Raw genomic sequence first — 14,547 nt, 5'->3', positions numbered from 1 at the left:
TTCTTTCCAGGTGTACAAAACCAGTGCGAGTGGGGTTCCCGAGGCTAACCAATCACACTGGTCTTGGCCCAAGCTGGTAAGCTTTTGGATTTCCTTGTTTAACACCACGTCAGTGATTCCTAACGTCAATCTGGAGCCTTGTCCTTTTGGTGGTCACTTTTTTGGGGTGCAGTTGGGGGTGAAGGCAGATGTCCTCTCCTTTGCCTTCTTAAGAGCCCGAAGACGAGTTCTGCTGAGGTGGAGGTCTTCTTCTCCCAGCGGCTCGGTCCGGTTGGTGACCTCATGGAAATTCTGCACCTGGAGAAGGTCATGTACACCGTCGGGGGGGGTCAGTTGAGGGGTTCTACCTGAGATGACAGCCATTCATTTCCTCCTTTAAAATGTTGGCCGCTGTTGCTGGGGGGGTCGGGGGGCAGTTTAATTTCCTGGGGGGGGGGGGGGGGGGGGGGGGTCGTTTTGGATGAGATTTATATGGTTGGTTGGGTTTTGGCTGGATTGGGGTAGCGCAATGGTTAGCACTGTTGCTTCACCACCTCAGGGTCTCGGGTTTGATTCTGGCTTGGGTCACTGTCCTTGCGGAGTCTGCACAGTCTCCCTGTGTCTGAGTGGGTTTCCTCCAGGTGCTCCGGTTTCCTCCCACAAGTCCTGAAAGTTTGTTAGGTGAATTGGACATTCTGAACTCTTCCTCAGTGTACCCGAATGTGGCAACTAGGGGATTTTCGCAGCAGCAACATTGCAGTGTTTTTAAAACATTTTTTAGAGAACCATTTATTTATTTATTTTTCCAATTATGCTGCAATTTAGCGTAGCCAATCCACCTAACCAGCGCATCTTTAGGTTGTGGTCGTGAAACCCACGCAGACATGGGGAGAATGTGCAAACTCCACACGGACAGTGACCCAGGGTCCTCAGTGCCACAGTCCCAGTGCTAACCACTGTGCCACATGCCACCCTCTTCATTGCAGTGTTAATGTAAGCCTACTTGTGACACCAAAAAAGATTGTTGTTATTGTTTTGTGTTGTTGGTTTGTTATAAATGAAAAATCTTCAAGGTATTTTTTTTAAAAAAAATGCGAATACAACCCTTCCAGACTTGGGACTAGAGTTTTGGTTTATTCAATATATCCCACTTTTTACATTTAAAAACTTGTATCATTACTCGCCCCATTGTTCAATATCATAACTACCTGTTCTATATCCCTGGTAAATAGTGAAGTAAAATAATTATTAATTATTTAATATTTCTGTCATCTATCTGTGGTAAAATCCTGTCTGTCCCTTAAAAGCCCTATTTTCATCTTTTATTGATGTGCTTTTGATCCTTGACAGTGTAGCTTTTCTCATTTCCCCCCCCCCCCCCCCCCTTTTTCTCCTCGTCTCTTTCTCACTTGGCATGCACTCTTTTGCTATCTATGTACTTGGTGTATGCCTCCTAACCCTCGCTTGTTCCATTTTGTCTTTATTTGTTCATGGACTCACCAATGATTAGTTTGTTACTTTTAGCGGAATATATTTTTCCTACACTCTGAACACCATTCTAAATGTTTCCCGTTGTTCTTCTAAATTATTTGTTGACCGAGGCAATGGGAAGAGGATAACGAGAGTGCATGATGGGAGTGCCATAGAACATACAGTGCTTGTTGGATGAGTGAGAATAGGCCTTCACTTGTTCGATTCCTCTACCCCATTCTGAATGCTGCTTTGTTCTACACTTGACCAACATTCATCCCCAGTACAACTCCAGTGGAGTACTTGGGAGATGGGGGAATAGAGAATTTCTCGACGTTAATAAGTGCTTCGGTTCATTTTGGTGCCAATTTTCCCTTCATTTGTCTCTCATCTCTCATGGGGTATCTTTCTACTGTAGCCATTCTTTGTGTGAGCAGACTTTTTAATCATAGGGAGTTGGAGAGGGGGGCACAGTGGTTAGCGCTGCTACCTCACGACGCCGAGGACCCAGACTTGATCCTGGCCTGGGTCACTGTCCATATGGAGTTTGTACATTTTACCCCTGTCTGCGTGGGTCTCACCCCCACAACCTAAAAATGTGTCTTGTAGGTGAATTGGCCACACTAAATTGCCCCTTAATTGGAAACAAATAATTGGGTACTTTTGAGTTTATAAAAATATTTAATTAAAAGCAGTGCCATGCTCACATTGGCACTGCCACCTAATAATGCTGATCAGGAGAATTAGAGCAGGCTCTTCATTGCCGGAAGGATTCACTTGGACCTGGTTATCATCATGTCCTGTAGAGTGGGCATGATGCCCTCCACTGCTGAATGTGGGCACTTGCCATCGAGGCTCACACTTGACCGATGGCTCCTTGGGTGTGGATTTGTAATCTTGGTAACCATTAGCATCCTCTGGAGATGGACTGGATGCACCCCTGCCCTTGCTGGAATGTCTTGCTTAATCTTCATTTCTTGATCCCCAGGTGCTGGCGGAAGAAGTCTGTCCCAGTGGCCAATTTACAAGGCAGAATGAGTGCTGTGACCTCTGCCCTATAGGTCAGGGTGTAGTTAAAGAGTGCAGCGTCACCAACACCCTATGTCAGCCTTGTGAGCAAGGTAAGTGCCTCGAGCATGTCTGCAATCTCAAGGGCAGCATGGTGGCCTAGTGGTTAGCACAACCGCCTCACGGCGCTGAGGTCCCAGGTTCGATCCCAGCTCTGGGTCACTGTCCGTGTGGAGTTTGCACATTCTCCCCGTGTCTGCGTGGGTTTCGCCCCCACAACCCAAAAATGTGCAGAGTAGGTGTATTGGCCATGCTAAATTGCCCCTTAATTGGAAAAAATAATTGGGTAATCTAAATTTTTTTTAAAAAGAAAAAAAAAATGTCTGCAATCTCAAGATAACATGAACTTCTATCTTCACCCCAGCCTCTCCAAATTATTCACATCGGATGTATCGTTCCTTGCACAATTGCAGCAATACATCTCTAATCCTACACTCAAATCATCTCGTTTGCACTTATCTTCCTGTCTCCACCTGTTGAAATCATCTTTCTTGTGTCAGCTGTGGCTCCATGGTGGCACAATCCCATCTGAATCTGCATATGGTTGGCACAAGCCCCACTGTGGAGCCTTGAGCATATACTCTGGATTGACGAGTGCTGAGGACCTGCTGCACTGCTGGAGGCGTTATCCTTTGGATGAGAGGCAACATCTGCCTCCTCGGGTAGTTGCAAATGATGCAGTGATACCACTTGAAAGAAGAGTAAGCGTGCAGGTGCAGCAGACCGTAAGAAGGCAAATGGTATGTTGGCCTTCATAGCAAGATGATTTGAGTATAGGATTAGAGATGTTTTGCTGCAATTGTGTAGGGCATTGGTGAGGCCAAAGCTGGAGTATTGTGGACAGTTTTGGTGTCCTTATCTGAGGAAAGATCTTCTTGCTGGGGTTGGGGGGGGGGGGGGGGGGGGGGGTGTAGTGAATGTTTACCAGGTTGATTCCTGGTGATGGCAAGACTGTCATGAGGAGAGACTATATTGGTTAGAAAGAATTAGATCTAGCTCTTGGGGCTAAAGGAATCTGGGGGAAGGTGGGATCGTGGCATTGAACTTGGATGATCAGCCACGATTATAACAAAGACGGAGCAGGCTCGAAGGGCCAAATGGCTGCCTCCTGCTTCTATTTTCTATGCATGTTTCTATGAAAGAGCAGATGAGATCTTCCAGGCTTCTGTCTGTTAATTATCCACCAGATTATCTGGCCATTTTATTCCATTTAATCGTTTGGGATTTTTCTGTGTGCAGATTATCTGCCACATTTCCCTACATTACAAATAGTGACAACACATACTAGCAGCAGTGTTTTAGAGGGCTTTGAGGTTGAAGTTGTTATGTAAATGCAAGAACTTGTGTATAGTTTGGTCCCCTTATTGGAGGAGGGATGTAGTTACATAGAGACAGTCAGAGGAGTTTCACTTGATTGATTCCAGAGATGAGGGCATTATCTTATGAAGAGAGATTGAGCAGTTTAGACCTAATTGAGGTATATTTGAGGATCAAAGGTATTGACAAAAGTAGATGTTGAGTGGATGTTTCTCTTGTGGGGCAATCTAAAACGAGAGGTCATGGTTTTAGAATAAGGAGGAGCAGATTTAAAACCGAGATGAGGAGAAAGTACTTCTTGAAGGGGTGTGAATCTGTGGAATTCACTACCCCAGAGTGCGGTGGATATTGAGACAATGATGAGTAATGGGTTGAGAGTTATGGAGTATGGATAGGAAAGTGGAGTTGAGGCCGAGATGAGATCAGCCATGATTATATTGAATGGCAAGAGTACTCTTGAGGGGCTGAACTGCCTTCTCTTGCTCCTAGTTATTATGTTCTTTTTGTTTTCTAACTGCATGAGTTGGTGTGGGGATGGGGATTAAACCTGAGACCTGCCCAAATTGTGCTAGTTCTATTTCCTCACGACTTTTTTGTTTTGTTGCAGGTGTGACCTTCTCATCCAGTGCCACCCTTAACCGCTGCCAACAGTGCTCAAACTGCCCTGACAAGATGAAGGTTTTGCACCCATGCAAGGCCAAGAATGACACCCAGTGCCAATGCGTGGAAGGTTACTACTTGCAGTCCGGCAGCAACAGGTGTGTGCCGTGCACCACCTGCCCGCGGGGCTTTGGGGTGGTGGTGGGATGCCTTGGGGCCCAGGACACCAGTTGCCAGCCATGCCCCAGCAACTACTTCTCTGAGAAGGCGAACAGCTTGCAACCGTGTATGGCGTGTCGCATCTGTGGCGAGGATCATTTTGTGTTGCAAGAGTGCCAAGCGACTTCAGACACGGTCTGCCTGAGTAAGACCTGCTCTTTACATTATGATTTATCTTTCCTTTTGTATTTCAACCTGAGTTTTTTTTTTTGCTAGGCTGCACTCTCCCTGTGGAAATTCCCCCATATATGTCTTTCCCAACATAGAGAGAACTTCCAGTATGCAGCCACTGCCCACTGTACAGTCCACCTGCTCAGGTGCAAAGAGAGCGGGAGAGTTGTGACATTTCCAAGTAGGGAATGAGTCCTCACAATTTGACGCTCGGAAGCCCTTGCATCATTTCATTGTTTTGGCATTTCTTTTATTTCAGGCAAAAGAGCCCCAGCTTGCACAGTATTTTCTGGTCATAGTAATTTCTCAACTCACAAACTAATCTAGTCTAATCCCATTTCCCACATATCTTTAATCTGGTTCCCTTTTAAATGATGATATGACCATAAAACGGAGGAACAGAAGTAGGCCATTCGGCCCATCGAGTCTGCGTTGCGATTCCATGAGATCATGGCTGATCTGATATAATCGTCAACTCGACTTTCCCACCTTCTGTCCATAACCCTTGATTCTCATACGGGTTAAAAATGTGTCTATCTCAGCCTTGAACATGATTAAAGGTCCCAGCCCCTATAGCCCTCTGCCATAACAAATTCCACAGATTCACTATTCCAAGAAGAAATTCCTCCTCATCTCGGTCTTAAATGGGTGACCCCTTACTTGATTATGCCCTCTGGTCCTAGACTCATCCACAAGGGGAAACTACCTCTCAGCATCTACCCTGTCAAGCTCCCTGAGAATCTTGTATGTTTCAATAAGGTTGCCTCTTCTAAATTCCAATGAATACAGGGTATACAATGAATACCAACCTATACAACCTCCCCTCGTAAGAAAATCCACCCATACCCAGAATCAACCTAGTGAACCTTCTCTGGACTGCCTCCAATGCCAATTTATCTTTCCTTGGATGAGGGGACCAAAACTGTTCACAGTACAAGTACTACCTAGTGCCTTGTACAGTTCTAGCAGGAGTTCCCTATTTTTACATTCCATTCCCTTTGAAATTAAGGCCAACATTCCATTTGCCTTCCTCATTACCTGCCGATCTTGCAGGTTAGATTTTTTTTGTGTTTTATGCACGAGGACCTCAAATCGGTCTGTGCTGACATTTTCTCCATTTAAATAATATTTATTGTCACAAGTAGGCTTACATTAACACTGCAATGAAGTTACTGTGAAAAGCCCCTTGTCGCCACATTCTGTTCGGATACACGGAGGGAGAATTCAGAATGTCTAAATTACCTAACAACACGTCTTTTGAAGGAAACACATGCAGACGTGGGGAGAACCTGCACACTCTGCACAGACAGTTACCCAAGCCGGGTGTCGAACCTGGGGCCCTGGCGCTGTGAAGCAATTGTGCTAACCACTGTGCTACTGTGTATTCAGCTCCTTTATTTTGCCTACCAAAGTGCATAATTTCACATTTTTCAACATTTGCATTCCATCTAGCAGGTTTTTACCCACTCTCTGAACCTGTCTATATCCCTCCTGTAGACTCTGTCATCCTCACCACTTGCCTTCCCGCTGATTTTAATCTTGGCCTTGCTTCTGATAAAGAAATCCATGTTATTGTTTCAGTTCTAGCATCTTGTATGTTTTCTTTTTCTACCCTGCCACCTCTTTAGAATTGGTTGCAGTGACTTGGATAAACAATGGAATTAAAATGTGGTTTTTCATTCCCTCTCGCCTCCCTGTTTAGACAAAAACTCATCGCTGCTGAAGGGACCACAGGTCGAGCCAGTAAGAGTGGACCCAGAGTCTAGTACTGTCAACTTCACTGCCTACGACACGGGGAAGAACATCATTCCAGTTTACTGCTCAATCCTTGCAGCAGTCATCATGGGACTTGTAATCTATGTCACTGTGAAATGGTGAATTTTCCATACCAGTAACTTAAAAAAAAAAGACACGTTGCTCTTCATATTGTTATTTTGCTTCATCTTCCTCCGAAAAGAAGTCACTACTGAATGTAAGGTCCAGCTGCAGAAAGCTCCAGATTTAATCCCTGGTCTGTCCTGAATTACTGCACTCCTTCAACTGGGACTTTGTTTTTTGTTGGTGGAATTGCAGGAATAGGGTGGGGAGTAAGCCTAGGTAGCGTACTCCTAGGAGGAGAAGAAAAAAGAGATGGGGAAAAGAATGGGTAGTAAAATGTTTCATTAATAAATGAAACATTTCATGCTGTCAGCTTGATGGGCCTGGTCATTGACTGTGTCCACTGTCTGTGGCTCTCAACCCCTGTCATGTCCCCCTATGGAACCATACAATTTCTACAATGCAGAAGGCCATTTGGCCCATCATGTCTGTATTGACACTCTGAAAGAGTACCCTACCTAGGCCTACTCCCCACCCTATCCCTGTAACTCCTCCTAACCACATCTTTGGACAGTAAGGGGCAATTTAGCATGGCCAACCCACCTAACCACCTCTTTGGACTGTGGGAGGAAACCAGAGCACCCGGAGGAAACCCACACGGACACTAGGAGAAAATGTAAACTCCACACAAGACAGTTCCCCGAAGCCAGAATTGATCCCAGGTCCATGGTGCTGTGAGGCAGCAGTGCTAACCACTGCCACCATTCGTCTCCTGTTACAAACCCTGCTTGGCCCTAGTTGTTGAGTCCTGTGTTTTGACAGTGTGCTACATTTTTGCGCGCTCTTTCGCATTTCAACTGCTACAACCTCTCCTCTCTCCCTTCTTCCCCCTCCCTTCTTCCCCCCCTCCCTTCTTCCTCCCCGTCCCCTCTCTCTCTTTGCCCCCTCCCCGTCCCTTCTTTCCCCCCCTCCTCTATCCGTAACAAACTTAAATCATCCAGTGTTGAGATTGCGATCACTAAAATACTCCCCCACTGCCACCTTGAACATCTGTCCAGATTCATTCCCCAGAATTAAATCCAGTACTGCTCCGTTCCTTGTTGAACCATCTACATATTTTTAAAATGTAAGAGGGCCCAATTCATTTTTTTCCCCCCAATTAAGGGCCGAATAAGCATGACCAATCCACCTACCCTGCACATCTTTGGGTTGTGGGAGCAAAACACGGAGAACGTGCAAACTCCACACGGACAATGACCCAGAGCCGGGATCAAACCTGGGAGCTCAGCGCCGTGAGGCAGCATTGAATCGTCTACATGTTGACATAAAAAGTTCTCCTCAATACATTTCAAGAAACCCACCCCTTCTAAACCCTTTACGCTATGACTATCCCAATTAATTTTGGGGAAGTTGAAATCTCCTAATCTAATTACCTTATTATTTGTCTCCATATCTGCTCCTCTATTGCCTGCTGACTATTTGCTTGCCCCGGCAACGTGACTTCCCACTTGTTATTCCTGAGCTCTACCCACAAAGCCTGATTGGCCATTTGAAGACCCGTCCAAGATATCGTCCCACCTTGCTACAGTAATTGGCTCCTTAATAATGCAACACCACCTCTTTTATACCCTCCCCAGCCCCGCCCTCCCTTGACCATGTCTGTGTGATGGCGACGATATCACAATTCCACATGTCAATTCACGCCCTTAACTCATCAGTCTGGCCTATAATACTCCTCGAGGCCATCCGGCCTCGCCATACCCCCTTGGAAATCAACATGGCCAAACTACCTCTGTCTTGGTCCCTTTCCTATAATATGCTGTGTCCCTATTGTACTAACACGCTGTGCTCCCTCCTGCTGCCGAACTAGGTTAAACTTCTCCCAACAGCACGAGCGAACCCACTCTTGCTGTCTGCTCAATCTCACTGTGTTTCACCCTTGCACTCTTTTTTTTTTTTTCTCCCTACAGCTGGAACACGTGTAAGCAGAAGAAACAGTTGGCGAAGGCACGAGCTAGTGAGCTTGATGCAGGACCTGAGGGCGAGAAGCTGCACAGCGACAGCGGGGTGTTTGTCGACACCCACAGCCTACATGAACCCCAACTCAGTAAAAGTATGACTGCTCTGGCATTGGACATTATCTCAAACTGCTGATTTGGTGTGTGGTGGGGGTGGGGTGCCTGCAGAACTGCAGAGGCGTCAATACTAAGGCTGACTATTTTCCCAATGCATACTTAACAAATATGGGAAGTTGGGTGGCTTAATTCCTGGGTGGATCTGAAGTAGGAGTGTTGGGAGCCAGCAGTGGGACTACTTCCCTGCTTTCTTGGTTTCTGCTGTTGGGGAGGGCTTTCCTGGAAGTAATCAGAAATGTAACTGCAGCCTCTAATTCACTTTGCTGTTTTCCCCCTACAAATACCCAAATTTCTCAATCAGATTCCAGCCTGTAATTCAATCCTAGGTGCCTGATCTTCAGTCTAGTCAGTGTGTGACATTGGTTATCACAATATTCCGGTTCCAGTATTGACCATTAATTGCCTAACATAATGTTTTCTTCCTAACCCCTCAGTTGTTCGCGCCAACCCATCCCTTTACAGCAAGCTCCCACTGCAGAAACGGGAAGAGATAGAGCAGCTGCTCGGCAACCAGGTTGGCAACCGCGCTGATTGGCGCAGCCTGGCACACCACCTGGGCTACGACGAGGAGCGAGTGGCCACCATTGGCCGTGGAGAGGATCCGGCTCACACACTGCTGTCTGATTGGTCGATGAGGGATGGTGGAAATTTGGACGTGCTTTGCAAGGCCTTGGGGAGGATGGAGAGGGATGATGTCACAGAGTGTCTAAAGTTGGAGCCAGCTGTGACCTCTCTGGTGTGACACCAAGAACAGCTTCCACCGTAAGCCTTTAACACATTGAAGATTTTGACTTGCTTACAGGCAGAAGACATTCACCCAGACTTGAAAGTGTGGCCAAGTCTTTTTTTTAAAACTTATTTAAAAGAGCAAAACTCCTTTTGACTAACTAGGATATCTGTTGACTGAGAATTGTGAATGGAAATTATCAGTGGATGAAGTTTTGCCTTTGGCCCACACCTGACAATACTTTGAGATGTGTGAGAGGTTTTTTTTCTTGATTTTTTTTTTAAGTATCTCCTGTCATGTCCAGGATTGCACAGACAGAACCATTTGCTCACTCCCTCCCCTCATAGGTGCCGACTCTTGCCTCCGGATTGTGTTTTTTTTTTACAAAGTGATGTTACTGCACTAGTGATCCAGAGACGGAACACACCATGGCAGCTAGGGAATTTTAAATTTGATTAATTTGGAATAAAAATCTAGCATCAGGAATGGAAGAACCTGAAACCTACACGACTTGTTGTAAAGTCCCATCCGGTTAACCAATGTCCTTCAGGGAAGACAGTTTGACCTCTTTCCTGGCCGCGCCTACCTGTGTCTCCAGACAAACACCAACATGCTTGATTCTCCATTGCCCTCCGAAGCAATGCCACTCGATAGTATTCAAGAAAGTGTCTCCGCACCATCTTCTTGAGGGTAGTTAGGGCTGGGCAATAAATGTTAGTGCCACCCATATCCTGTTTATTTCATTTTTTTAAAAAATGCTTTTGCTTCCTTCTCTCCACTACTTTGCTTCAGTGACTTTATTTGGGGATAGCAAATGTTTGTAAACCCTTCAGCTTGGAGAGGCATCACACTTGAACCAGTTTTCACCCTGGATGAACCAAGACTGGCGCGCACACTTTCCAGTGGGGAACAGGTGTGTGTCTCTTCGCAATAGGGAAAAACACTTTTTTTTTTAAAGTGAGAGAATAGGAGGAAGAGGCTGAACTACAGAAGTCATTCTGGTTTGGTTCTCCTCACTAGCAAACTGGATTCAGACTTGTGGACCTCTGGGATTAGCTGTCCAGCTGGTCACACCCTTGTACACATGGGGACTCCCTGCTGATTTTGCTAACTTGTAAATCAGACTTGTATAATTCAGGTGCTTTGCACTAAAAATGGCTGCCTGCTGCTGTGGTTCTCTGCAAAATGGCTGTCCATAAAATGGCTGGTTGAAGCTGGAAGAGATCATAGTTTTTTAAAAATCAATTTAGAGTACCCAATTCATTTTTCCAATTAAGGGGCAATTTGGCGTGGCCAATCCATCTACCCTGCACATCTTTTGGGTTGTGGGGGCGAAACCCACGCAAACACTGGGACAATGTGCAAACTCCACATGGACAGTGATCGAAGCTGGCACCTAGGCGCCGTGAGGCAGCAGTGCTAACCACTGAGCTGGCGTGCTGCCCATAATAGTAGGTTTGGTCACATTGAACAAGAACTATTTGCATCTTTGTGATTATTTTATGTATGAGAGATTTTTCTCTTCGATTACAACTCCATTTTCAAATATTGAAATGGTCCCTTGCAGACTCCGCTAAGTGTCCTTACCAAGTGAATCACAAATCAATGCTCGGTTAACTGATCCAAATCAAAGGAGCTATGTTTGCCACCTGCCCACCAATGGTTTAAAGAATGAAATAAATCAGCTAGTGTTTAGTCCCTCACTGCTGCCTAATACCCTTGAGTTGGTTCTCGAGCAATCCATGAGGGGATCGTCAGGCTGGTCCAAAATGTAATGTGCAAACTGACAATGCAGTGGTCAAGGCAAGATGAGAGAATGAGGAAGAACATTCATTTCGGGGTGGCACAGTGGTTAGCATTGCTGCCTCACTGCGCCGAGGACCCGGGTTCAATCCCGGCAATGGGTTTCTGTGCATGTGAAGTTTGCACATTTTCCCCATGTCTGTGTGAGTCAGATCTCCACAACCCAAAGATGTGCTGGGTAGGTGGATTGGCCACATTAAATTGCCCCAATTTTGGGAAAGAAATTAGAATAAAAATTAAAAGAGAATAATGCAAAAAAGTAAGGACCCTCATTTCCCCACCACCCATGTGACCTCACGCAAGCAGATTGGCTCCGGCATGCTCGGCTCGGGTTGTTGTTGGCGTGAACGTCAGCAGTGATGTAGTTTTAGAAGTCAGATTTGTCACTGTTATAAATGGTGCAGGGGTTCCCAGACTGGGGTCTGCAGAACCATGGTGGTTTATGGGAGCCTGCCAGAGGACTGTGGGAAGGTGGTCACGTTTGGGTCAGAAGCTAGCTTCTCTTTGGAGTGGGGTTTGTGGAAGGAGGGAAGGGGAGAACAGCCGATCGGGCACTGTAATGGGGTGGACTGGGGAAGAGAGTGTTTGTGTGTGTCTAAAAAGATGGCTTCATCTTTCAAGCATTTCTCATTACCAAAGACAATGAATACTCCTATATTGCATTTAAGCATGCAATTTGAAACATTGAGTAGAATCTATTTCAATCTGTCTTTTCCACCTTTGGACATTCGAGTCTTCTTTCGTTTCAAAGTCGTGAAAAAGCATCTGCAAGCATGTTTTCCTTTCCTGCTACATGTATAATTAAGCTAAATGGTCATAGCAATAAACTCCATCTAAATAGTCTTCCATTTCGATCTTTATAAACTTTTCCAAAAACTTTAATGGATAATGGTCTGTATATACCAAACTCAATGTCTCCTTCTTGATGGTCGAATATTTATTTGGTGAATATTCCGTTGAGAAAAATAACCAAGCCTTTTGATTCTTTAAAAGAAAATTAAATAAATTTAGAGTACCCAATTATTTTTTTTTTCCAATTAAGGGACAATTTAATATGGCCAATCCCCCAACCCTCCACATCTTTGAGTTGTGGGGGGTGAGACCCACACAAACACAGGGAGAATGTGCAAACTCCACTCCACACAGACAGTGACCCAGGGCTGGGATTGGACCCGGGTCCTCGACGCCGTGGAGCGTTTGATTCTTTTGTTATCTTCCTGGAACAGTACAACGCCAATTGCCACCTTAAATTGCTTGGCATAATTAGAGGTTGCTGCCAGCACTGGTGCAGAGGTTAAGTTTTCAGATTGTCAAATGCCTCCTGCCATTCTGCCATCCATTGAAATTTCCTGTGCTTTTTCAGACGTTCAGTCAGTGGAGCAACCACACAGCTAAAATTTGGCACTAATTTCTGATAGAGGCCACTCTTGCCCATAAATCTCAGAACTTCCCCATCTGTAATTCTGGCTGCTCCGATAGCCCGAAGATTGCTACAATCGGACATGGCTTCACCCTCACTCCCACAACCTTGGACATTGCCTCGGAGAAGGTGGGCTAGAACCCAGCAAGTTTGGGACAAGCCCAAAACATGGGTGTGGTTAGCCAGGCCCCTCTGCCACCGTTCACATTTATCCTCTAGCTCCGGGAAGAACCTGCTCATTCGGGTTCTGGTCAGATGCACTCTGTGCACCACTTTAAGCTGCATTAGGCTTAGCCTTGCACAGGGGGAGATGGAGTTAGCCCTGCTCAATGCTTTGCTGCAGAGTCCCCCACCCTACCTCGATCCCTAGTTCATCCTCTCATTTTTGTCTGCTCTTGTCCAGTGGTGTTTGCACTCTGTCCAGCAACTGTCCGTATATTTTCCCACGTAGCCCCCCCTTCCCGCTGCTTGTGCCTATCAGGTACTCCAGTAATGTGGTTTCTGGGGCACCGGGGTACCCTACTTTGCATAGGAAGTGCTCGATTTGGAGGTGTCTCATTTCCTGTCCTTTTGCTAGTTTCCACTTTGTCAGTTCGTCCAGTGTCGCCAGTCTGTGCCCTGCGTAACTGTCTCTGACCGTCAATGTGCCCCCATCCTGCCTCCATCTTTTGAAGGTGGTATCTAGCATTTGCAGGGGGAATCTGATTGCTGCATATGGGGGACATTTTAGTTAGCCCAAAGTGTTGTCTCAGCTGGGTCCACTTTCTCAGCGTAGCCACTACCACTGGGGTCGTTGTGTATCTTGTTTAGGGGATAGGAGTGCTGTAGCCAGGGCCCGGAGGATCGTTCCTTTCCTGGATGCCTCCTCCATTTGTACCCAGTCTGTGTCGGGTTCTTGTACTCATCCCCTCACTTTTTCTGCCATTGCTGCCCAGTGGTAGTATTGTAGGTTTGGTAAAGCCAAACCCCTTTTGATTTTCCCGCCATGATTATACTACCTACATTTTGGAAAAAGGCCTTGGGGGATGAAGATCGGTATGGATATAAACAGGAAGAGGAACCTCGGCAGTACGTTCATCTTGATCGTCTGCACTCTCCCCGCCAGGGAGAGTGGGATGAGCCCCACCTTTATACCAAATTCAGAATCATCTGGATTTATCTCTCCTCCGAGTTACAACAGCTAACACCACCTCCTCCTCTTCTTTACTTTCGAATAATAATCTTTATTGTCACAAGTAGGCTTACACTGCAATGAAGTTACTGTGAAAAGACCCTAGTCGTCACATTCCGGCGCCTGTTCGGGTACACTGAGGGAGAATTCAGAATGTCCAATTCACCTAACAGCACGTTTTTTGGGACTTATGGGAGGAAACCGGAGCACCACTCGGAGGAAACCCACGCGGACACAGTGAGAACGTGCAGACTTCTCACAGACAGTGACCCAAGCCAGGAATTGAACCCAAGACCCTGGAGCTGTGAAGCAACAGTGCTACTCACTGTATTTTTGCTGAGCTTTCCTTACTCTTAAGTGACCCCCTATTGGAACCTCCTGCACTGCACCCAAAACCTCCTTTCTATAACCCACCAGCAATACTTGATGAACTTCTGACCACTTCTCTCTGCCTGAATATGCAACGGTCTCTATTTTCTCAATACATTATTTCTAATGTAATAACACTCTGAATCTATTCCTGTAAATGTTTTCTGATACAACTGCTTTAGGGTTAGCACTGTTGCTTCATAATGCCAGGGACCCGGGTTCGATTCCTGGCTTGGGTCACTGTCTGTGCGGGCTCTGCACGTTTTCCCCATGTCTAGGC

The 14,547-nt window shown here is 46.0% G+C and overlaps 1 protein-coding gene across 1 annotated transcript in view; it reads left to right on the top strand.

Moving 5' to 3' along the window:
• nradd (neurotrophin receptor associated death domain) overlaps positions 1–12,398 on the top strand; it is a 62,440-nt gene extending 50,042 nt beyond the window's left edge. The window contains exons 3-7 of the mRNA XM_038808921.1: positions 2,438–2,570; positions 4,442–4,798; positions 6,527–6,698; positions 8,613–8,755; positions 9,212–12,398. Coding sequence (XP_038664849.1) covers positions 2,438–2,570; positions 4,442–4,798; positions 6,527–6,698; positions 8,613–8,755; positions 9,212–9,519 — 1,113 coding nt within the window. The 3' untranslated portion in view covers positions 9,520–12,398. The remainder of the gene's footprint in view (positions 1–2,437; positions 2,571–4,441; positions 4,799–6,526; positions 6,699–8,612; positions 8,756–9,211) is intronic.
• Positions 12,399–14,547: the final 2,149 nt, after the last annotated feature.

This window comes from Scyliorhinus canicula, chromosome 10, assembly GCF_902713615.1.
Source record: "Scyliorhinus canicula chromosome 10, sScyCan1.1, whole genome shotgun sequence".
Taxonomy (NCBI): Eukaryota; Metazoa; Chordata; class Chondrichthyes; order Carcharhiniformes; family Scyliorhinidae; genus Scyliorhinus; species Scyliorhinus canicula.
The sequence above is the reverse complement of the archived record's forward strand: the minus strand, read 5'-3'. Positions and strand labels throughout refer to the sequence as shown.